This window comes from Typopeltis vanoorti, chromosome 5 (genome assembly GCF_054136105.1).
Source record: "Typopeltis vanoorti isolate ZY-2024b chromosome 5, IOZ_Tvanoo_1.0, whole genome shotgun sequence".
Classification (NCBI taxonomy): domain Eukaryota; kingdom Metazoa; phylum Arthropoda; class Arachnida; order Uropygi; family Thelyphonidae; genus Typopeltis; species Typopeltis vanoorti.
The window spans coordinates 36,638,756-36,665,462 of NC_143553.1; the positions used below are offsets into that span (position 1 = coordinate 36,638,756).

A 26,707-nucleotide genomic window follows, 5' to 3' on the forward strand; every position below is an offset into this window, starting at 1 on the left:
GGTAATTTGCAACAGCAGTCTTGGAGCCTCCTTTATTCAATGGAACTATTTTCCATTCTTTCCACTCCCTCGTAACCAACCCAAAGCTGAGACTTAGATTAAACAATATGGTCAAGGGCACTGACAATTCTTTTGCCATTTCACGTAAGCCTTGAGCTGGAATACCATCCAATCCCACAGATATATTCACATTAAGGTTCTGTAATATGTTATTCACCTCCATTTCATTCACCTCAGTTCCCATATAAGCCATCTATTCCCTCATTCCTGCAATATCACTACCAGAATGATATACTCTTGCAAAGTGTTCACTTAGTAATTCTACTATTTCGACTGATTCAGTTACTTCCCTACCATCGGCATTCCTTAAAATCATTCCACCATATACATGTTTTCTTTTCCTTGCAGCATATCAAAAGAGCTGTTTGGGATTCTCTTTAGCCCATGTTACTAACTTCCTTTCATAATCTGCTTTTGCTTTTCTTACCATATTAGTTACCCTTCTGGCCTGTGCCTTATATTGTTCGCATGCCTGCAGGTCATCTTTCTCCTTAAATTCGCCCCACAGTTGTTTCTTTTTTTGCAGCTCCAGCTTAATGGTGTTATTCATCCATTTAACTCTCACTTGATTGACTCTCCTGATTCTACGTATGCACTTCTTTATCACTTCCCATACACTATAAACATCCAGCCCTTGCAGTTTTACATGCCATGGCCTTGATCCCAGCAATCTTCTAAGCTTGTCACACTTACCAGCCTGGTAATTCCACATATACCCCATCTTAACTGAAAATTCCAAACATTTAGTCACCTCTCAGGTCAAGACCATATGATCACTCTCACCAATTGGTGGCAACGAGATCATATTCGTTATAGACAAATTTTCAGATACAATTACTATATCAAGCACTCTCGAACCTCTAGTATATTCCATTATATGCTGTCTCAGGTAATTTTCCCTTAGTAACTGCATAAAATCCATTTCCTTCCTCCCATTTGTCCTCTCCTCCTTCCTATCAATGTTACCATTGTTGAAATCCCCCATAATAATAATAATCTGTCCTCCACTCATTGAGTCTCTTTACTGATGCATACTATCTCCATCATCTATTCCATCTACAGCAGCACCCAACTGTATATTTTGTTCAGGTTACTATGACAGCACTACATGATTAAGTTCACATTATTATTACTTTCCTATCAACAGTTTTCCTCCAAATCACTCTATTACTTGTAAGAATATTGACAATACTCCAATATTGTCATATCTAACATTTTCTACTTCTAAGGCACTTCTGAATGAATCAATCCACCTAGATCTTGGCCTTTGTCTGGGTCTCTTTCCTACCATCTTGGCATCAAACACATTTCGCTAATCTTTCCTCACCCATTCTATTTAAGTGGCCATACCACATAATATTAACTCTGCTGACATATTCTTAAATACTGATGATGTCAAGTTCCTTTATAATATTATCATTTTTAATATGATTCTGCCATTGATGCCAAAGGGTCACTCCCTTAATTTTCCTCAGAACCCTCATATTTGTGGTCTCTAGTCGTTGATTGAGTGCTTCATTTCTAACCCAACTCTCAGAATGACTTAAAACCGGTTTGAACACTGCCTCGTATACTGCTAGTTTGGTGTTTTGTCTAATTTCTCTCTTATTCCATATAAATTTATTCACCTTTATCATCGTTGATTCCTTCGACATACTCTTTCCTCCATTTCTAAGCATCTTCAATAGCTACCAGAACATTTTGTCACTTTCCTGATATTTATTTTCCATATGCTTACCAAAGTCTTCCCATGATTTTTGTTTAGCTACTTTTACAAAGAGCTTAGCTTGCTTACATTTTTCTCTGTAATTCTTTTAGAGCATCTGCTGATTCATTTGCTAGGAACTTTTGGTATGCTTTCTTCTTTTCCAGAATTGCTTCTTTAACCTCTTGTGTCCACCATGGTGTTCTTATTTTTCCATCCTTGCAGACAACTTCAACACATACCTCCCTAGCTGAATCAATCAGTCTCTTCTTCAGAGTTTGCCACTGAGACTCCAAGGGTTGATTCTTGTTTTCAAACTACTGCAAATTTTCTTCAATAATGTTTGCATAGTTGGGTCTACATTTACTTGTAACAGCTGCTCAACTTGAATTCTTTTTAAAACTTTCTTACATACTGTTCTTTTCAATGCATTATCCATTTTATACTGTGTAGTACTAAGTAATGGTCACTTCCAATTTCGAATCCTCTGTATATTCTTGTATCCTGAACCAGTCTCATGATATCACTATCATGAGACTGGTTCATTGACGTAGTCAATGATCCTTTTCTTATTTGTTGTGTCTTCTCTCACTGTGAAGTTGTGCACATCTTTATGTTCAAAGATGTTATAATGACTTGTCCATGTCCTGAGCAGAAATGCAGCAAATACTTAGCATTATTATTGGCTTTGCCCTTTTCTCCAAATTTTCCCAAAATGTTCCTATATGCTTGGTGGGATTTATTTCCTACTTTGCTGCTCAGATCTCAAACAGGGACCATTTTTTCCATTTTCTTTATGTCAACTGCCTGCGCTAATGACTCAAAAAATTCCTCCACTTCTTCCTTACAAGAACCTTCTTTGGGACCATAGGCACAAATATGTTTCATTGTTCATTTCCCCATTTTGAAGTTTGCCCATATAACTATACTTGTGTTAATATTATTGAATTTTCCTATATACTGACTGCGCCATTGTTATTTATAATGTGTATTATAAATAATATTTCATTTACTAACAATTATTTTTATTTTTGACTCCGAGTGTCCCTATATGTTATTATATTTGCACAAAGAGTTCACTCCAATTGGTGCAATGACTTTAACTTACTCTTTCAGAATCCAACTAATCATTGACTCAATACCAAGTACAAAATAAACACATTTAATAAAACTTAAAACAATATATATACACTTCTAGTAAAAATACATAACTACAACTACAGATTATATGGATCCAAGGCCTTATTTAAAAAAATATAAACTTACTCTTAAAACTAAACTCTTTTTCTTTCACAATCACAAAAAAAAATGTTCATAGTCTTTTTCTCTTTCTGTTAAGGCTCTTTCCAGAAGTTACAAGGATCTGTACTTCATTTTTTTAGGATCCCTTTAAAATTCCTTTTTTTTACTGCCTCACACAAAACAAAATCAAGTTCCTTCCTACTTAAATATATCTTGGCCAGTTTATAAAAACTTAGTTTCAAGATTTCCCTTTTCTTTACTTATTCCTTCTTGAAACATATTATTTCCACTATTCCTTTTTCGGAATACAATATGAAATTTCCTTTTGACTGCCGCACACAAAAAAATTCAAGTTCCTTCCTACTTGAATATATCTTGGCCAGTTTATAAAAACTTAGTTTCAAGATTCCCTTTTCTTTACTTATTCCTTCTTGAAACATATTATTTCCACTATTCCTTTTTCGGAATACAATATGAAATTTCCTTTTAACTGCCGCACACAAAAAAAATCAAGTTCCTCCCAACTTGAATATTCCTCGGCCAGTGTTCCAAAAACTTTCCGAACGCTCTCTTGTTTACTCTTGTAACTTGGATACGCAACGCTTTTCTTGTCAGCTGTCAATCAAACATCAAGTTCACTCCGGGAGCATGCGCACTTCAACAACGTCAGAAACTACGCATTGTAATAATATGGCTGACTCGCTGCATCCACCAGCGCTGAAGAAAGTCTTTCACAAACACAAAATTCAACATTTAAAAATACAACAAACTTTCTTATAAATAATACAAATAATCAATTAAGTAAGTACTTCAATATTTTTACTTCTTTACATATTATTTCTAACATAATATTTTCATAACGAGCACATCACAAGTGCAGACACTGCGTGTATGAAAACAAAAACTAACAAGCAAAATTAATACGTAAAAATATTCAGAATTTTTAATATGATTATTTTTACATCAGTTTCATTTTTCTGTGAAAAAAAATTTTTTTTTTTAAATATTTAACCTACGTCTAAACAAGATTTTAATATTTATTTCTAGATTGTTATATTTTAAGTTCTAATCTAATTATCTAATCATTATGTATATCTTCTGAATCACTAGTTTCAGAATCATCTGACACTAGAGATAATTCTGAACTTTCTTCTTCCAAATTAGTATACTTAAAAATTTCATTTTTATACCTTTCAAACACTTCATTTAAACTACTTGAATGATGTCCTAAATCTATAGAATCATCACTATCAGAATCAGTTTCTACAGGTTTTTGAGATTCTAAAAGTTTCTGGGATTCCTTATCCTTACTAACTAAATTTGAGGTATCTTTAACTTCCCTTTTCTTATTTAATCCTATATTTATCAACCGATGAAATTCCGCTATACTTTCATCAATGTTAGAGTCAATTTGATTATCATCATTTGTACATTGTACATCATCTGAAACGTGTGTCTTGGGAATTCTAAAATTTCTTGTATTTTGGTTCACTTTACCAAAGTTTAATTTTTTCTTTCGCTGCATATTTGAATTATGAATATTAGATCTATTCCCTTTCCTATCATTTAACTTTGAATAAGATTCACAATTAGTATTACGAAAACTACATTCATCCTTCAATATTTTATTCATATTATCACCTAAAGTAACTAAATTTTTATTCCCCAAAAAGTACCTTTTTAATCTATCAGAATGTACATTTAAAATTTTACTAGGATTATTGACATCTTGAATTCTAAAATTTACAGGAGAAAAATTGTCTAAAATTCTAAATGGACCTAAGGCTTTCTTTCCTAATTTCCCAACTCTTTTAATATTAGATTTATCATCTAACAATACTAAATCACCTGGTACAAAAGATTTATAATTTCTAAAGCGATTTATATATTGTCTAGTTTTCTGAGCACTTAATTTACTTATTTCACCTACTAGTCTATGAGTAGTGGAAAACTTATCTATTACTAATTCTAAATATTCATTTATATCACTGTATCCTGTATTTGGAATAACTGAAACAAGTTCATTAGGAAAAACTGGGTCAAAACCATATAATGCAAAAGATGGTTTTTCCTTGATAGCAGAATGAAAAGCAGACCTACATGCAAATAATGTTTGAGAGATATGTGTATCCCAATCATTCATTTTGGTGTTTGCCAACTTTGAAAGTATTTGCTTTATGTTTCTATTTAGTCTTTCACACATACCATTACATTGCGGATGATAAGGTGTTGTAAAAATCTTCTTAACATTAAGCAATTTACATAACTGTAATAATAGTTCAGATGTGAAATTTGCTCCTTGATCTGAAAGTAAGGTCTGAGGAGTTCCATATCTACAAACTATCATATTCAAAAACTTTCTTGCAATAGTTTTTGCAGATTGGTCTTTCATTGATACTGCTTCAGGAAATCTAGTTAGCATATCTATGATTACTAGAATATACCTATTTCCTTTTTTAGTAATTGGTAGAGGACCTACTACATCAATAGCAACAGCTTGAAATGGTCTAGTTGGAATTGGAAATGGTTGTAAAGGAGCTTTTCCTCTAAAAGGGGATCTTATTTGGCACTTATGGCATGACTTGACATACGTGAGTATATCACTCTTCATACCTTTCCAGATGTAACGATCCTTTATTCTTTCCAAAGTTTTAGAAAACCCTTGGTGTCCTGCTAAGTCAGAATCATGGAAAGTATACATAATCCAAGGAATCATTTCAGTTGGTGCCAATATTTTCACCTTCAACTTTCCATCTTCCATTTGTCTAGATAAGAGTAACCCATCTTTATCTAAATACAAGTTATCCAGATTCAAAAATGTATCTAGTTGAGTTTCCTCTTTCAATACTGCCTCATAAATAGTTTTTAGTATGAGATCATCCTTCTGAGCTTGGATAATCTTATCCTTTTCCCAAATTTGTATACTAGGATCTTTATTCTTTAGAGTTTCAATATTAAATACTTGATCATTTTCACTAGTATCTAGAAAAACTTCAGGAGACTGCTCTAATTTTCCACTGTCACCTGATTTCCTATCCAAACAGCATTCTACTCCACACAATGATATTGTATTATCAACAAAATTACACACAAACCCATGACGTTTCAGAAAATCAATTCCAAATATTATTTGTACATTTGGATTTGAAGATTCTGGAAGAACAATTAATGAATGAGAAACTTTCAATGGAAAGCAAGGAATTGAAATAAAGACATTGATTTGCTTATAAGCTGAAATTTCAGATTCAAATATCCCTTTTAACTTAATTGGATTGCTTAAAACTGAAATATCATTTGGAATTAGAGATTTAATTTTGTTAAATAAGCTATAAGAAATGAGTGAAATGTGTGCACCTGTGTCAAGTAAGATATCACAAGGTACATCTTCAATAAATCCTTGTAATACTGTTAAAGGATTACTTTCATTAGCATAAGGAGCTAATGCTACATCAAACTTTCCTTTATGGTTATAGCTGTCTTTGGCTTTACCCATGTTTAGTGAATAGTTTGACAATTCTGTCCTTGCCAGTATAATATTGGAATAATAACTAATTCCAGATTTATTTTTATTCTCTGATTTCTTATTTTGAAAACAAGATCTATCTCTAACATAACAATCTTTAGCAAAATGACCCTGTTTATTGCATCTAAAACATTTTGGAATGTATCTTCTATGATATGCTTTATTCCTATCAATGCTATCAGATTTACAAGAAAAAGATTGATTATCTGTAAGATTTTTGGATATTGATAAATCCGACATCATCTTAAACAGAAGTTCCTGTCCTTGTACTATGGGTCTCTGTTGTCTTTCTATTTCTTCACTCAGAAATGTTTTCAGTTCCTCATATTTTTCCAAATCATGTAATTTTACCCTGGAATCAGATTCTGGAATATCTTTAGTAAAATTCACAGAAGTTTCCTTAGACTTTTTCTTTTTATTTTCAGCTTTACCCTTTTGAAGCTTTTCTTCTCTCATTTTATCAGTACCTACAATGCTAGAAGAATGAGTTTGATTATGCTGAAAAGAATTTACTTGCTTATTGCTTGAGGAATGAAATATATCTCTTAATCTTTCTTCCTTTTCTTTAACAAGCTCAAAACATTGTTCAAAGTTTCTAACTTTTTTCTTATACGCTGTTTCTTTTAAATTATCCTTGATGCCAAGCCTAAATTGATTAAAGAGCAACCATTCTAAAGAGGATTTCTCTTCAGATGAAATATTAAATCCATGAGCAATGGTCCACAATCTATGATAATATTCAGAAACAGATTCCTTATTACCTTGGATACACTGTTGAATCTGCCAAATGTTTGGCCCTAATTCTCTTACATTTGAAAATTCTGATATTAGCAAACTTTTAAAGGTTGCATAATTGTCAGTATCTCTTAGTAAAGGAGATGTATTTAAAAATGTTTTGGCTTTTCCCAACAATTTATTACGAAGTATAATTAACAAGTGAAAATCTGACCAATTTCCTAAATCTTTAATTTTTTCTGCATACCTAAAAAATGTTTCTATGCTTTCACTACTATCACCTGAGAAAGAAGGTATTACTAAGGTTGGATTTATTAACCTAAAAAATTCTTCATCATTAACTGAAGGAACTTTACTACTAATATTACTATTTTCTGTAGCCATTTTTTTTTATTTGAGTCAAGATTTGCCTTTTGGATTCTAAAATAGTTTAGTCATAACCAATTATCCTGTCGTCGACTGCGCCATTGTTAATATTATTGAATTTTCCTATATACTGACTGCGCCATTGTTATTTATAATGTGTATTATAAATAATATTTCATTTACTAACAATTATTTTTATTTTTGACTCCGAGTGTCCCTATATGTTATTATATTTGCACAAAGAGTTCACTCCAATTGGTGCAATGACTTTAACTTACTCTTTCAGAATCCAACTAATCATTGACTCAATACCAAGTACAAAATAAACACATTTAATAAAACTTAAAACAATATATATACACTTCTAGTAAAAATACATAACTACAACTACAGATTATATGGATCCAAGGCCTTATTTAAAAAAATATAAACTTACTCTTAAAACTAAACTCTTTTTCTTTCACAATCACAAAAAAAAATGTTCATAGTCTTTTTCTCTTTCTGTTAAGGCTCTTTCCAGAAGTTACAAGGATCTGTACTTCATTTTTTTAGGATCCCTTTAAAATTCCTTTTTTTTACTGCCTCACACAAAACAAAATCAAGTTCCTTCCTACTTAAATATATCTTGGCCAGTTTATAAAAACTTAGTTTCAAGATTCCCTTTTCTTTACTTATTCCTTCTTGAAACATATTATTTCCACTATTCCTTTTTCGGAATACAATATGAAATTTCCTTTTAACTGCCGCACACAAAAAAAATCAAGTTCCTCCCAACTTGAATATTCCTCGGCCAGTGTTCCAAAAACTTTCCGAACGCTCTCTTGTTTACTCTTGTAACTTGGATACGCAACGCTTTTCTTGTCAGCTGTCAATCAAACATCAAGTTCACTCCGGGAGCATGCGCACTTCAACAACGTCAGAAACTACGCATTGTAATAATATGGCTGACTCGCTGCATCCACCAGCGCTGAAGAAAGTCTTTCACAAACACAAAATTCAACATTTAAAAATACAACAAACTTTCTTATAAATAATACAAATAATCAATTAAGTAAGTACTTCAATATTTTTACTTCTTTACATATTACTTCTAACATAATATTTTCATAACGAGCACATCACAAGTGCAGACACTGCGTGTATGAAAACAAAAACTAACAAGCAAAATTAATACGTAAAAATATTAAGAATTTTTAATATGATTATTTTTACACTTGAAACTGCTTTCCAATCAAGAAGTTTATCTTCATGTTCTGGTGTTGAATGTTATTGCTACTTCTTTCTTTCCTTGATCAATATTGTCTGAAAACAACATCCTATACTTTTTGATTAATATTTGGCTCTTTTTAGATGTGACATAATTAGGAAATGATAACAAACTTGACAAATTTGCAAATATTTCAAAGTGGAGTGGACAGTGATATTTTCACTGGGAAAAATTTGGTTGTTAGTAAACATAGTTTACTAACAACCAAATTTTGTTGCTAAAATTCACTTTTTGTTGTTTAGTACTTCATGGGTGCTCTTCTTGCCTTTATTACAGCTTGGCATTGGTGGGGCACTGACAAAATCAATTTCCTGATGGATGCTACTGTCAATTCATGGTTCTGTATAATGGAACCTTACAATGGTTCCTTATAATGGCTTCTTGGAGCTCCAAAGTGTTTTCAGTTTCTTGTGTATCTCACTCTCCATTTGGTACCACAAATTCTCAATGGGGATTGAAATCTGGGCTGTTTCCTGAACATGGCAGTTGCTTTATCAAGTGTTCACTGAGATATTTAAACACTAAACTCAATTCATATGATACATTTTAGGATTATAATAGCATTACTTACACTTTTTGTCCTATGAAAGGGGTAGAGTCACCCTGAAAGATACAGTTCATTGTTACAGTAAAGTGGTCTCTGATAGTAGGCAGCAATTCTTCTTCTAAAATTTTCTGGTAGTAAACTTTTGCATTCACTGAACCTTCTGTGAAATGCAAGTGACCACCACCACCATGATATGACATGCAGCCCCAGATAGTATGACTAGCTGAGAATTTGACTGCTGACACCAGACAGACAGGGGTTGAATTTTTTCCCTGATTGTCTTCAAACTGTCTGTCATCACATCCTGCAGATTAACCTTTCTCTCATCAGAAAAAAAAAAAAAAAAAACTTCTTTTCCACTGATCAGGGGCCCATTTTGCATGCTCTCTGTACCAATTTAACTGAGCCAATCTCATTTTCTTGATTAACAAGGGCTTATTTTTTAGGATCCTGCCTATTAGTCCCTGTTCAGTGAATCTTCTCCTTACAGAACTTGCCACAACTCCCGTTTGTTCTTCCCAGTCCTATTTTGGTCCTCCAAACAACACATTGTGATTTTTGAGGCACAGCCGCTTTAGAACTCGATCTTGGCATGGTGTAGATAGTGGAATTCTTTCTATCCCCTTCTTCCTTTCAAGAGTTCCAGTTTCTTTCACTTTTGACAGCAGCAGCAGTACCACAGTAGATTGACTACAGGATACCCTTTTAGCTATTTCACAAGAGAAATAGTCTTATCTATTCAAAGCGTGAATCACTTTTTCTTCAAGGTGTTAACTGCACGTAACTAGCCACAGCAATCTCAGCACAAAAATATGAAAACTAGCTCTCGCTGTCCATTTATAGCATAAATAATTCTGACAATACCAGCAATTATTACATTATACAGAAACCTGTGGAAATGATAGATGATGCAATGCAACAAAATATCTTATGGTAAACCAATGAAATTGACCATTTAACTACTAAAAACTATATTATTATTATTAAAAGTAGTATTATGTGACACCTCCAGGAAGTCTAAAGACTCATCGAGGGAGAGCATATACTCTAACTCTTTGTCTCCACCACTCAGTCCACCAACTACAACGAACTGTAACTACCATTATCATCTACACCATCGCCATCAACCGCCCACCACCACTAGTATTTTCACAGACAATCACAAACATCCATGCCAATGGCAGGATTCAAACCCACAGCCTTTTAGTTGGAGAGCGGATACACTAACCACTCAGCCAACCAGGCCAGCATATTTATGTAAGATGATGCAGTTTCTATGAACATGGGTGTATGATTATTTTTTAATTCAAATACCAAATGGACACCTAGAGACCATTAGTTTTGTTTAATATGAAGCTTATGTGAATATAACCATTCAGATTATATTCAAATAAACTGGAAAATACTGTAGCCCTCTCTTAAGTATATACTTTTACTACACACCAGGCCTATTCCATTAACTGAATGGGTGATACCGATCTGGAATTTTTCGGATGACATCATATATTCATTGTAATGAAGTGCAAACTTTGATAATGATAGCACTAACAAAGAGCATATCTTGATTGCTCTAAGTAAGTCAAAGAAATTATCCTCACAGCCAAAAATGTCTCCATTCTTCACAAAATTTTCATCCACTGGTTCAGCAGAAAGTGTGCCAAAATAGTTTAAGGGAAAAAAACTCAGCTTACCATAGGTGGCTTGCTTGCATCAAGAACTCCAGTTCCATTCTCAGCCTATGTTAAAGCACAATAAATGCAAAACAGTCATTAGCAAATCTAAATCCAACTTTATAAAGACCAATGTTAGAAAACTTGCCCATGTCCAAATGGAAGCCATTCCTTCTGGTCCCTTAACAAGGCCATCAAATGAAACTTCTGTTCATCTGCACTTCCACCTTTTGCTTTTTCATCCAGATGGTACCATTGTTATAGCACCTGAAGATAATGCTGACCTCCTAGTTTCATTCTTTTCCTGTCTTGCATAGATGACAAAGGCAAACTGCCTTCCACCATACCACAACCTGTGCACTGTATGCCTCTTGTGATTTCTTGACAAAAAGACATAAGAATTGTAAACAACTTGCACACTAAAGTCTTCTGGCTATAATGATGTCTCTCCAATTGTACTCAAATATTGGGTTCCAGAGCTAACCTGTCCTGTGTCTCTACAATTTTCTATACTTAGCTGACACAAATCCTAATGCACGGAAGCAATCATATATCCAGCTTATTCCAAGAAAGAGAGATAGCAGTATGTGGTCAAGCTGCAAACTAACTGCCATTACTGAATCCTCTCAAAATAATGGAAACGTCCTCTGTAGTCGATTTCTCCACTATCTAGAGGTTCAGCAGCTAATCATTTAGGATCAGCATAAATTCCACCATTCAGGGTCCACAGATGCCTCTTAGCCTATGTCACCACTACCAATTGCCATGGAAAGGTGTTCAGAGAAACATGCTCTGTCACTCCAGACATTTCCAGACCTTTAGACCACATCTGGCTTTGACACATACTAAACAAACTGCTATCATTTGGTCGACCTGCAACTCTGTAACTGAATAGCCAACTTTCTTTCTGATCGTTCACTGTGTGTCATGGTGGATGGCTCCCTCTCTTCAAGCTTTGCCACCAATATAGGATGTCTCAGGGCTCAGTTCTATTACCTGCTCTCTTTCTCCTGTACCTAAATGATCTACTATCAATCAATGATAATCCTATTCAGAGCTCTGCAGAGATCATTCAAGTGATCATCTATAACCAGTACTGCAAACACTGATCTCCTTACCATCCTTCAACAGAGTGAGTACGTATTTAAATTATGTCACCTTTAATGTCACCAAAACACGGTGTTACCTTTTCTCTCGTAAAAAGCATCTCAGCTCACCTACCCTTACTTTCAGTAATACACAAATCACCAAACAGGAATCTGATCACTCTCTCTATGCTTGGACTGATATATACCTCCAGCCTCTCATAAACACATCAGATCAATAGCTCTTCCTCAGCATCTAAAAAACTAGATATGTTCTTCCACTCAAGATACTATTTTTCATTCATCCAGCTAATACATGTACACAAATTTGAGACATCTGTCCATTATTAAAACGTTGCTTATGTTTAGAGTGGTGCACCTAAAACTTCCTTAAAATTCTCAATGTTGTGCAGAGGAAAGCAACTTGGCTACTCATAGATGATCCATTACAGACTCGCTTCAACCTCTATCTAGATGTACAATATTTCAGTGCTCTGTGTCTGTTCCATGGGTACTTCCATGGTCATTGCACCAGGGACTGGCAGCCACCATTCCTCTGCTTTGTTGGTTCTGTTAAAATACGAGCAGCAGCTGCCCAATGTCCCTTTTCAGTGCAACCGGAAATAATCTATTATCAATCAATACTAATCCTATAGGGCATTGCAGTGGATAATACTTTCTATTCATCCTACAATGAACCAAGTTCTCTCTTTCCCTTTTATTCCAATAACCTCTGTCCTCTGGAACAGCCTTTCTCATGTAGTATTCCCAAACAACTATAACCTGCAAGTCTTCAAGAAAAATGTCAAACTTCTTTCTCAATACACACTAGTATTCCACACACAGCACAGATGTGCTTACAGGTTCTTCAACCACTCGTGTATGGGATCAGCATAAAAACAGTATACAGGCAGCCCTCTGTTTATGATGGTTCAATTTACGCCAATTCACAATAATGCCAGATGCCTGCACGTGCTTTCTTACTGTAGTGTGGTCTGACTGAGAAGGCACTCTAGTGTTTAAGTATTTACTGAGCTACTATAACTTTTATGTATCAAACCTAGTTTTACTGTTGAATATATCTAATTGTTCTATTTAATTTTTTTTACATACATATGTATTTAAATTGATAAAGTATGTAATTACATACCATGGCTGATAAAAGAAGTGCAGAAAAGTTAGCAGAACATGGAGTTAAGAAGACGCAGAAATCAATCACACTTGAAAAGCAGATGGAGGTGATTCGAAGAATGGAAGATGAGCAGACACGTGCTAATGTCTGTAGAAGTATGAACTTACCTCCATCTACTGTTACTACAATTATGAAAAATGCAGATAGAATGAAACAGTCTGCACAACAATCTACGGCAGTACTAAATGCAAAGCATGTAAGTTATAGCAAGGGTAAACTTAAAGAAAAAATGAAAAAATTATTATCATTATCGGTGGATGACTTGAATCAGAAAAACATTCCTCTGACGCAGGCTGTTATAACTGAGAAAGAAAGCAAAAACAATTTTTGAGGATCTAAAAAAAAAACAGATGGAGGCGAAGATTGGTTCATGAGATTTAAGTCTCGAAGAAAGTGCCACAGTATCAAATTATGTGGTGAGGCAGCAAGTGCAGATGTTACAGCAGTGGCTGCTTTTCCTAAAGAATTTCAAGACTGTGTACAACAAGGAAGTTATTCTCCTGATCTCATTTTTAATGTTGATAAGACTGGGCCCTACCGGAAAAAATTGCCATCATGCACCTTCATTTCCTGTGAAGAACGTTCCGCTCCGGGTTTTAAAGCTGCAAAAGATAAACTTACGCTTTTGTTGGGTGCAAATGTTACTGGAACTTTGAAACGTAAACCAATGTTGGAGTACCATTCACAAGGGTCTAAAAGCTATGGTGCCAGTCTATTGGAAATGGAACAAGAAAGCTTGGGTTACACAAGACATTTTTATAGATTGGTACACAAATTATTTTTATCCTACCATGCTTCACTTCTGTAAAGAAAATAATTTTACAGCCAAGGCATTGCGTCGCTCGGATAATGCCCCTGGACATCCTCAAAATCTTGCTGAAGTAAGAACGCCATTGGATGTCAAGGTTGTTTACATGCCCACAAACACAACATCGCTTTTGCAATCGATGGATCAGGGGATTATATCAATCTTCAAAGCCTATTACCTCCAACATTTATGGAAATGATAGGAGTCTTGGACACTTCAGGAAAAACTATTAAAGAATACTAGCAGTCATTCAATATTTTGAAGGGCATTAACAACACCAATGCAGCTTGGAACAAAGTGTCAGCATAGTGTTTAAAAGGAGCATGGCGAAAACTTCTTCCAGCATGTATGCACGACTTCGAGAAATTAGAGCAAGAGGAGAATGTTATTGAAGACGTTACCAAGCTTGCACAAGAGGTGGGAGTGGACGATATTACAGCTGAAGATGTGATGGAAGTCTTAGAGAGCCATGATAAACCGCTTTCCAATGAAGACTTGAAAGAATTAGCCGAACAATTAAGTCAACATCCAATGAAGGAGAAAGAAAACAACGAAGGTTCTCTGAGAGATATAAAAACGGCTGATTTACAGCGTATCCTTGCACGCATAGAGACATTGACTGATGAACTCTGTGAAATGACCATTTGGGAACGGAGTGCGAACGTAAAAAGGAGTGCAATCGCATCTATTCGACCTTACACTGAACTCCTTAAAGAAAGAAAAAGAAAATCTAGGCAATTAACACTGGATACTTTTTTCAAAAAAAAAAAAAAAAAATTGCAGGTGATCCGAAACCAGGAACTTCAACATAGAAATATGTAATATCTTTTCAAAGTTTCATTTTTTTGTATATAATTTTGTTTTGTTTTCGTTATTAATAATTTTATTTCAACAAATATATGTATGTATTATCAAAGCTTTAAATATAATAATGTTACACATACTTCATGTGCATATTTTTTGACTGCACGGAACATAACTTTGTACCTCCCATTAAAATTGGGTTTGTTTTACGCCGATTCGGTTTACGCCCATTTTTCAGGAACGGAAGTGAGGCGTAAACCAAGGGCTGCCTGTATTTCAAATGATCAATCATTAGTAATTACATTGCTGGTAAAATGAAAATTACCAAACTGGTGATAACTGTTTTACCACACATTCCCTGTTGCCATATAATTCAGTTTGTTTATAATCTCTCCAAGTGTTATTGACAACGTTGTTAATCCATGGATGCAAATAGATAGTAAGCTAGTCATAGTACTGAGACGAAAAGAAACATTGCTAAAAATGCCCCCCCCCCCCACTTCCTACTGGCATTACTCCACATGAAAGAAACAGATGAGACAGAATACTAATTTACTGACTATTCTACTAGTATCATGAAAATTCTTGTTTCACATCAGGAGAAAGATTAGTTTATTTACTTATTTCTCCTGTAGAGTAGTGAATGAATTTGTATTCTATCCCACTTGGTTCTTTCATGTGGAGTAATACTGGCAGAAAAAATATTTCTAGTGTACCTCCCTCATTCAACTAAAGAAATGTCAGGCCTGGTGTGTAGTAAAATTATATGTTCAATGTTAATTTTAGATAAATCTCAATTATTTTACAGGTAAAAATTCAATTTAGGCAAGAAAAGCAAGGTGTTTTTTTTATGGCTACATTCTAATAAGTTTCAAATCAATCTAATCTAAATGGTTTCTAGGTATGCATTATATATTTTAAGATTCTAAAATACCCTAAAACATAAAATAAGAATTCTTGTTTTAGAAACCTTATAAATCTCAAAGAAACAAGACCAAGAACACACCCAATTTTTTAAATTCTAACCTACAAAATAATCATTCTGTACTGGTAGAAAAATATCTGATCCAAATTTAACTTTTACAAAACTGAATTCTGCTGCCTCATTTCAAAACTTCCATTTTCTTTTTCTGGGATAAAGCAAACATTATCTCCAATATCTCAACAATCAAAATAATACATCCTAGAATATATTGCCCAACTAATAGCCTATGTTTTGCAACTAACTGATTATGAGTTTGAATCCCACTGTAGCATAAATGTTTTTCTAAGTCTTTAAAGCAAATGATTTTCATAACATTAAGTGAGACAAGCATGTTTAAGGCCTATGTCATTAGAAATGAAAGTATAAAATACTTTCATTTCTAGAACAGAGTTTCCAACAAAGAAATTACATTCTTCCTCTCCCATTTTAATAGCTTGTCCCACTTTCGTACTGATGTTTATATTCTGCTATGTTTTTTTTTTAACAGATATAATTATCTATCATACATGCAGTCTCCAAATAATGAAAATTATGATTTACATATACTCAAATGAGTTAACATGTTATGTGACTTTCTCTGAAGAATACGCAGCAATCATACAATTTAGTAAGTGGCCAGAAAACTCCCTTCCAAAAAATTGATGATGATGGATAGAGAGAGAGAGAGAGAGAGAGATCGTTGCTGTTCCATGGAACTATTAATCAAAGCTTGCATCTATCATTTAACTACTCTTCAAAGCCTGTGAAAACCTAAGCAGTAATCAAAAACCTTCAGCATGGTCACAAAATTTATCCTATATCTAGTATGAAATAAAATTTCTCCTAATATTAATGTTCACAAAAAATGCATTCCTCAGTAATTTAAAAATATGATGACAACTTCAAAGGGTATGGATGTGCAATATATAATCTTCTCAAGCAGAATCACCTAGCCTCTCCTCCCCAATCCAACTCTCACCTCCACATTGTGAACCCTGGAACCTGAGCAACCAAGTGGAAGAATGGGTACTAATCCCATTGGAAAGCTTGGTCAGGTACAAAAGTGGCTGCCCCCACCACCAAACTAGGTTGCAGATGACCAGTAACCAACCCAGCTGAATCTTTTCTTACTCCATTGTCTCAGGAAATAAGTAACTAGACTGTCACTCTGGAAAATGACTCGAACAGGTTAACAGATATGAGCAGGATAAGGAAACGAATGAAAATAAATCAGAATATCTGGAATGATGATTAGAAAGAAATATCAAATTAGCAGTTGTAACAGAAATAAAAGTTCAGATGAAACAGATAATTAATCTATATTTACAGCGGAGTCAAAAAAAGGAAGAAAGAGCAAATACAGGAATAATTATTTTTATTCAGAAATCAATTAAAAAATATCATGCATTACAAATAAGGGAACATTCTACTAGGTATGAATATAGGAACCAATGATGAAACTACATGCAAAAGAAATGGATACAGACTTAGGCATTTTGTCACATATAACAACTTAAGTCTGCACGGTTAGCCAAGTGGCTATGCGCTTCGCAACCATATGCCTGGAAAAGGAGTGTCTTGGGTTTGATTCCAGTCACTGATGTGAGGAGCTTAGGATCTTTCTCAGACATAGCCAAGTTAGCTGGTCTTGGGCATGGATTGAAGGATTTTTCTCCCCAATTTATCTGGGGTTTTTCATCCCTCAAGCAGGCAAACCAACCTTGAAAACTCAACACTACTGCAGACATAGGATACACCGGAAGTCATAGGGCTAACCACCTTATGCATGTGTACAGTTGCAGTTAAATGAATAGAAAACCCTTGACACTGCAAGGTGAAAGAGGGAAGATGTTGGAAGTTTATTTTTCACTTGGTTAGACTATAATAAATTTAGTTTAATCCTTTATCCAAGTGTAAGCAAACAAAGTTTGCACCTGAAAATATCTTCAGGACTGAGGCAAGGGGGTGCAACACCAGGCAACTCCGAGCAAAGGTGGACCAAGCTCTCATCACTCCTTGTCTCAGTATCTCCCATAATGCAAAGCACATCTCCTTGCGGACATGTATACTGCTAAGTATTATGGGAAGGGCCACTACCCAGTCCGGTTCCAACCTTTATTGAGGTCTCGTCAGTGGGAGGCAGACCAAAATGCAGATATTAGGGCAGAAGCAATAGGAGAGGTCATATTTACCTATACAAGTTGCTTTGCATTATGGGAGATACTGAGACAGGGAGTGATGAGAGCTTGGTCCACCTTTGCTTGGAGTTGCCTAGTGTTGCACCAACCTTACCCCAGTGCTGAAGATATTTTCAGGTGCAAACTTTGTTTGCTTACACTTGGATAAAGGATTAAACTAAATTTATTATAATAAATTTAGTTTAATCCTTTATCCAAGTGTGAGCAAACAAAGTTTGCGCCTGAAAGTATCTTCAGGACTGGGGTAAGGTAGTAAATAAATAAAGGTCGAAACTAGTCTGGGTAGTGGCCCTTCCCTTAATGCATAACATTATACATATCCGCAAGGATATGTGTTTTGCATTATGGGAGATACTGAGATAGGAGTGATGTTAGCTTGCTCCACCTTTGCAACGAGTTGCCCATGTTGTACCACCTTACCCCAGTCCTGAAGATACTTTCAGGCACAAACTTTGTTTACTCACACTTGGATAAAGGACTAAACTAAATTTATTATAGTCTAACCCAGTGAAAAATAAAGCAAAAAAAATTTATTATAGTCTAACCAAGTGCAAAATAAACTTCTAACATCTTTCTCTAAATCCAGAGTAATTCAATAATAAGGTGGTACACCTGTTGGCAACTTGTATAGGTAAATATGACCTCTCCTATTGCTTCTGCTTAAGTATCTCCATGTTTTGGTCTGCCTCCCACTGACGAGATCTCAATAAAGGTCGAAACCGGTCTGGGTAATGGCCCTTTACTTAATGCATAGCAGTATACATGTTCGCAAGGAGATGTGCTTTGTATTATGGGAGATACTGAGACAAGGAGTGATGAGAGCTTGGTCCACCTTTGCCTGGTGTTGCACCACCTTACCTCAGTCCTGAAGATATTTTCAGGCGTAAACTTTGCTTGCTTACACTTGGATAAAGGATTAAACTAAATTTATTATAATCTAACCAAGTGAAAAATAAACTCTCCTATTGCTTCTGCCTTAGTATCTCCACGTTTGGGTCTGCCTCCCACTGACGAGACCTCAATAAAGGTTGAAACTTCTCTGGGTAATGGCCCTTCCCTTAATGCTATGCATTAAGGGATGATACAGAGACAGTATACATGTTCGCAAGGAGATGTGCTTTGTATTATGGGAGATACTGAGACAAGGAGTGATGAGAGCTTGGTCCACCTTTGCCTGGTGTTGCACCACCTTACCTCAGTCCTGAAGATATTTTCAGGTGCAAACTTTGTTTGTTTACACTTGGATAAAGGATTAAACTAAATTTATTATAATCTAACCAAGTGAAAAATAAACTCTCCTATTGCTTCTGCCTTAGTATCTCCACGTTTGGGTCTGCCTCCCACTGACGAGACCTCAATAAAGGTTGAAACTGCTCTGGGTAATGGCCCTTCCCTTAATGCATAGCATTAAGGGATGATACAGAGACAGTATACATGTTCGCAAGATGTGCTTTGTATTATGGGAGATACTGAGACAAGGAGTGATGAGAGCTTGGTCCACCTTTGCCTGGTGTTGCACCACCTTACCTCAGTCCTGAAGATATTTTCAGGTGCAAACTTTGTTTGTTTACACTTGGATAAAGGATTAAACTAAATTTATTATAAAAGAGGGAAAAAGGAAGAAGATAATAACTTAAAAATCATTACTACTTTTTTCAAGCATATAGATTGCCATAAATTCACTTGTGAAACAAGAAACCTAAAAAGTATAATAGGCTATATAATAGCTAATAGGAAAACAGCTAATATGATACTAGATAGTTGGGATATTCAGAAGTGCAGAAATAAAATCTAATCATTATTTCTTACAAGGAAAATTAAAGAATATCTCCAAGATGGTTTAAAATTAGCCAAATCAACTAAGAGAAATCTCCAGGAATACTCTTGGATGATAAATGTATTAAATACCTTTATTTGCAAAGAATAAATGGAAAACTAGAACAAATACAAGAAAATGATACAGAAACAGAATGGAATAATTAAAATAATATATATTAATAAATGCAGCAATTGAATTCCTTCGAACAAAAAGTAAATGGAAGAGGAGAAAGGGAATAAGTAACTGGAATGAAAACATTGAAGCAATAATCAAAAACAAGAAAGAAGCATATAGTATAAACAATGGATAAATACAAAATCACTAGAAGCAGAAATTAATTATAAATATAAAAGAGCAATAGCATAAAAAAAAAAGCATGCTGGAAAAATAGAGAAAATTGGGATAACTTCAGAGCAAAACTGGAAAGAGTTTAAAGTGAAGAGGCCAAATATAAATAAAAGTCTAAGAAATATGAATAAGGAGGTAAAAGAAAAAGTGAAACTTGAAATCAAAGAGAAAACCTGGCTGGGTGTCTTCCAAAACTTATGGCAAGACAGTAACGAATCTAAAACTGACATAATGCTAACTACTAACTATACAGTTAACGAAATAGCATTATAATAAATCCAACAAGCAATACAGCAAAACAAATCAGGAAATCCCATGGAGAAGATGGAATAAATATAAAACTTATAAAATATGAAGGAATCCTATTCATCAGATGACATTTAAAATTATTGAACAATATCTGGCAGCAAGGAAAAATCTCAGACATTTGGAATAAGACAATTATCATCCCAATATATAAAAAAGTTGATAAGTACAACTGTAAAAACTACAGAAGAATAAGTTTCATAAATACTGGTATATAAGTTATATGCATGGTTATTAACTTCAAAACTTAAATCATATGTAGAAGATAAACTATGTGAAGAACAAAATAGCTTCCAAAAAGAATATTCGTGCATTGACCCAGCTTTTACATTAAAAATCTTAATGGAAAAATAATGCAAATTCAACATAGAAACACACATAGCATTTGTAGATTACCAGAAAGCCTTTAATGAAGTCTTAGCCAACAAACTGTGGACCATACTCAAGAATCTAAACATTCCAAATCAGCTGCTTGCTGCAATAACTAACATGCATCAAAACAACCAAACAGCTGTAATAATCAATGAAACAGTTACAGAATGGAAATCAATAAACAGAGAGGTCCATCAAGGATGCCCAGTGTCACGACTCTTATTTAATATCTATATAGATGAAACTGTAAAGAAATGGAAGAAAATATTAAACCAGCATTTAAACTGGATAGTAGAACTATACTTAATACCCTTTTGTTTGCAGGTGACCCAGATAATCATAGCAAGAAGTGAAGATGAACTCCAAAGATCAATATATGCCCGAAACATAAGTGCTAAAAAATTTGGAATGCAAATATCAACAGACAAAACAAAAATCACGGCTTTTAAAGGACCATCTCAGTCAGAAGTAAAATCATGACTTAAAATAAAATTTTAGAACAAATTAACTGCTTCAAATACCTTGGATGTGCAGAATCATATACAATAGAAGCTGACATCGATATCAAAATTTAAAATTTTCTAAAGATAACGGGAATTATCAATAACATTTTCAAACTTAAGTTCAAAAGCACAAGAATAAGAGTTTATAAAGTTTTGGCAAGAGCTTCTCTACTGTATGGAAGTGAATTATGGACCATAAAAACTGCAGAAGAAAAAAGAACAAAAACTGGAGAAATGAAATTTCTGTGAAAAACAGCAGGCTATGGCGACAAAAAAAAAAAAGAAGAAATTACGTAAAGAACTAAAAAATAGACTCAAGTATTGGACAATGTATATGAACAGCGAAAGAAGTAGATTGAACATATCAAAAGAATGGACAATTTAAGACTATCCAAAAAAATACTCTGATACGACCCAGTTGGAGGATCGAGAAGTCAGGGATGACCAAGGAAAAGATGGAATGAGACCAGAACAAGCCAGTGGGTCTAAATCCCTGAAAGGATGATGATGATGACAAGTTTACCTTTCTGCTGATTCTCCTCTATATGCGTGCATGTGCACGCACACACACAATGCCAGTTATGTTATTAGTTTAAATAACATAACTGGAACTGCAACATATGTACCGTTCACATGAAGAGAAACTACAAACTAAAAAAAAAAAGAAAGTTTGAATACTGCTATTAATGAAATTCTATCCATGGATATAGCTAAACTTTCAATTTAAAAACTAAATGTATGTGTGTGCAAGTGTGCATACATACATACACACACATTTATCCTGCACCTGAGAGGTATACAAGAGAACACATCCGTATAGAATTTGTACTATGATTATGAAACATGTTTTAATCCAGTAAAAATACACAGAAATAAATCCAATCAAAATGAACAACTCAGTTATTGAATAGATTTCATGAATACACTATATTTCAGGATATTAATTTGCTTAAAAGAATCTAAATGTATTTTCTAAAAATTGTCTGTGGTTCAATTTCTTATCAGTTTAATATTTATGATCTTAAAATGATAAAAATATAATTTTGATGTTTATTCATTTACATGGATGTACAACATTAAATTGCTAAATAAATAATCACACACTTACAGCATTATCAAGCATTCTCATCATCGATTCAAACTGTAAATCCCACACTTTGATATGCTTCTTTTTTTGTTCCTCTTGCTCCTTGTCATCTGGATTTGTCCTTTCATCTGGTTTACCAAATATTTGAACTGAAGAACTTACATTCTTAGCCGTTTGTCTAGCTTCTTCAGAAATAAACTGAATATTGTTAAGTCCTGCAGATATCAACTTGACCTACCAAAGAAATATGAGATGTAGAACACTATTTGGAATAGTTACATAAATATTCATCTGTATAACATAACAAATTTCTTATAATTGATTATTGCTAATCAATAATCAATTATAAGAAATTTTGAACAAATTAAGTTCTTTAATGAAAAAGAAAGATTATTTTCTCTTTAAATCTCTATGCCTGAATGTTTGTCATTAAAGATTAATAACCGAATAAAACAGAAAAAAACACGGACAAATCAAGCAGAACACCAGAATACATCCTTCCTTCAGAAAGGTGGCTAAGACAAATTTTTGTATTAAGGAGTGGTGGATGAAATTAATAATAAATCCATCTAGAAAATGTTGGAGGCCCACAGCACATTAGAACTATGAAAGACTTCTAATGTGTTACAGGAAAATCCAGAAACACTGTTCTAGAGACACACTGTCCTTTTATGTAAAGAACTAAAAACAGATTCAGTATTGGACAACATATACAATAGCGAAAGAAGTGGAGTGAACATAAAATCTGCTAAATATATAAAAATAAATAATAAACTGCTTCAGACCCACAATAAAAAAAAAAGGTGGTCGTTTTCTAGTCTAATATCACCTTCCAACTAAATAATGACAAATTTTTCATTAAAATACCTTAAAGTTATTACCCCTGATATACAAAACTCACTTGTTTCTTCTACACCAAGCTGATGCCCAGGTTCTCATTTGGCATAAACAGCATGAAGCCCTATCCCATGGTTGAACAGATGGGATTCAACAGGCTGGTGGAGATGGTGTTATGATTTAGGCAGCTTTTTCCTGGCATGCCTTAGGTCCATTGGTTATCATCCCACAAACACTGAATGGTGAACACTACAGGGACCTGTTAGCTGACCATCTCCGTCCACATCTACAGGAAGTCTACCCTGACCATAGTACCATCTTTCAGGACAACACGCAGTGTCATCAGTCTTGTAAAAACTATTTTGGGATAACTATTCAAAACAATTCTAACATGAACTATATGGCACATAGAAGCAAATATGGAGAAAAAACAAACCACTGAATTATGTGAACATATAAATATTCCATTGCATTAACTGAACAAAAATGCTTGGAAGAACACTTTACTAAATTGTAAAAAAAAAAAAAGTAAGAAAAAACTACCTGAAAACTTGAAAGATGACTTAGAAATAACACCACAACAAAGAGAAAAAATTCCTGCAGCGGTTTCTGTGGTTTTGTGACCACTTAAAGAAAACTGTTTTTAAAACAAGTACTAAAAATAACACCCGACAAGTTTCTTTAGTTCTCAGCCTATATAGATAAAAATTGTTTCACAAGAAAATTCAAAGAGGCAGCAAATATGATTAAAATTCCTACACAATGCAACAAAAACCAAGGTTTGATTTTAAATCAAGTTTGGTCATCATTTTTATTAAAAATTTACCAATTTCAGACCTCGGACAGAGAGATGATGTTAGTCTGATGACTAACGAAACTTGCTGGGTATTGTTTTTAGTACTTGTTTAGTTTTAAAAACAGTTTTCTTTAATAAAACATGTGGTCCCAAAACCGGAATAACTATATTGAAAGAGAAAACATTTAAAGAAAAATTAGAAATATAAAAACAGCTCGAACAGACAAAATACAGTTGTTAAAATATAGAGGAAGAGAAATATTTTATTTACCTATATATATAGGTATGTTAAAGATACCAAGCAATTTTAAACCTGGTTTTACTCCATTTCCCAAGTAAGCAAACAGAGGTTAGCGCCTGCAAGTGATGCAAGTCTAACTGATCCTACAGGTAGTGCAAGACCAAGGCAACTCATGGTAAAAGTAGAATAAGCTCTGATCACTAATCTTAATATTTACCCCTAATGCAAAGCACATCTCCTGGAGGAGATGTATGATGCTTTGTATTAAAGGCAAGGGGCCACTACCCAGACCGGTTTCGTCCTTTATTGAGGTCTCATTAGTGGGAGCCAGGCTAGAAATACCAAGATTTTAGTAATACAGAGCTTATAACATATTTTACCAGAACAAGTTAACATAAGGTGACCTCAATAAAGGTCGAAACTGGTCTGGGCAGTGGCCCCTTACCTTTAATACAAAGCATCATACATCTCCTCCAGGAGATGTGCTTTGCATTAAGGGTAAATATTAAGATTAGTGATCAGAGCTTATTCTACTTTTACCATGAGTCACCTTGGTCTTGCACTACGTGCAGGGTCAGCTAGACTTGCAACACTTGCAGGTGCAAACTTGACTTGTTTGTCTGTTTGCTTACTTGGGAAATGGAGTAAAACCAGGTTTAAAATAGCTTGGTATCTTTAACATTTATTATACCCAAGGTAAAATACTTTCTACATATATATATATATATATATATATATATATATATATATAAAGATTAAACACTCTCCCAAGACAAGTATACATAAAAGCAGAAGACCAGTTTTAAATACCAAATTTACATAAGAAATTATAAACAAATCTCTAATAGTTGTTATTTCTAAATGATAAACAACAAGGTTTTAGATCTAGAAGATCCTGCATGAACACAACATTTGCAGTAAAATAACTAATTTAAAAAAATCAATAAATCACAACACTGATTTTTATTAGGTTTATAGATCTAAAAAAAACATTCGATAATATAAAATTACATGATTTTTTAAAATAATAGTACAGCTCTTATCAGAGATTTATACAGATAATAAATGTGTTAATAATGTACTGCCCTAATGAAACTGAAAGGAAGAAAGGAATTAAATAAAGTCATTAAGCCTTCCACTATTCAATATTTTAATGGATGAAATAACAAAACAGATAAGTGGGAAAAAAATTAATAACATGAATAGTAAATTAATATGCTATGCAGATGCTAATTAATTATAACAAACAAATTAGATAATTTACAAAGAAGTAAAGAAAGTAAAGAAGTAGGGGTGGAAGGGGTGGTGAAGCACAATACATAGCCTCTCCCACTCAAATGTCAACCTCACCTTCCCGTGGTCCATCCTGTTCTAAAAGTACAAATGAGGCACTGGCGACCGAATATGGGCGGTATAACCTTAACACCCTAACAGAGTAAATGCTGTTAGATCTGCCTGTCCAGAGGCATTAGGTAGGCAGCCCTACCACTGGACTTACCCAGCGACAGGTTAGTAACCTGCCCTGGGGAAATTCAAAATACTTTCAAGTTTCATGCAAAGAAAAGCCAGACGGACTGTCAGGGAAAAGACCACAACCTAGGAAACGGTAAACGAAATTGGAAAAAGGAACACATAATGAAGACTGCAACATGGAATGTGAGAAGCATTGCACACAAAGAAGAAGAACTTGATAAACAACTAAACCAAGCTAACATAAAGATATGTAGAGTAACAGAAACAAAGAAAAAGCAAAAAGGTATAAAAGAAACAAACAACTATATACAAATCTACAGTGGGGTTAAAAAAAGAAGAAAGAGCAAAAGCAGGTATAATGATTATGGTACATAAATCTCTAAAGAACAATATTGTATATTACAACTATTTGAATGAAAGACTAATAGAAATTAGACTCAAGACATTAAGAGGCCACATAACAATAATAAGACAAAAAGAGGCCACCAGAAGAGGGAAAAGAAGAAAACAGTAATATATTTTATAAAGAATTACAGAATGCCATAGATAAAACAAACAAAACTGACTATTTACTGCTAGCAGGAGATTTAAATGCCAGAATAGGAAACAAAAAATACAAAACAAACATAGGTAAATTTGGCAAAGATACATGTAATCAAAATGGTCGCAGATTGCGTGATTTTGTCATTTATAATAATATGAGAATAATGAATTCAATGTTTAAACACAAGGAAATACATAAATATACTTGGTCAGCCA

At 34.0% G+C, this 26,707-nt stretch overlaps 1 protein-coding gene across 4 annotated transcripts in view; it reads right to left on the reverse strand.

Moving 5' to 3' along the window:
- LOC150106320 (protein hu-li tai shao-like) overlaps positions 1–26,707 on the reverse strand; it is a 469,862-nt gene that overhangs the window by 289,641 nt on the left and 153,514 nt on the right. For all 4 annotated transcript variants that reach the window (XM_090393077.1, XM_090393078.1, XM_090393076.1 and 1 more), the window contains exon 7: positions 22,623–22,835. In XM_090393077.1, the coding sequence (XP_090249203.1) occupies positions 22,623–22,835 (213 nt within the window). The remainder of the gene's footprint in view (positions 1–22,622; positions 22,836–26,707) is intronic.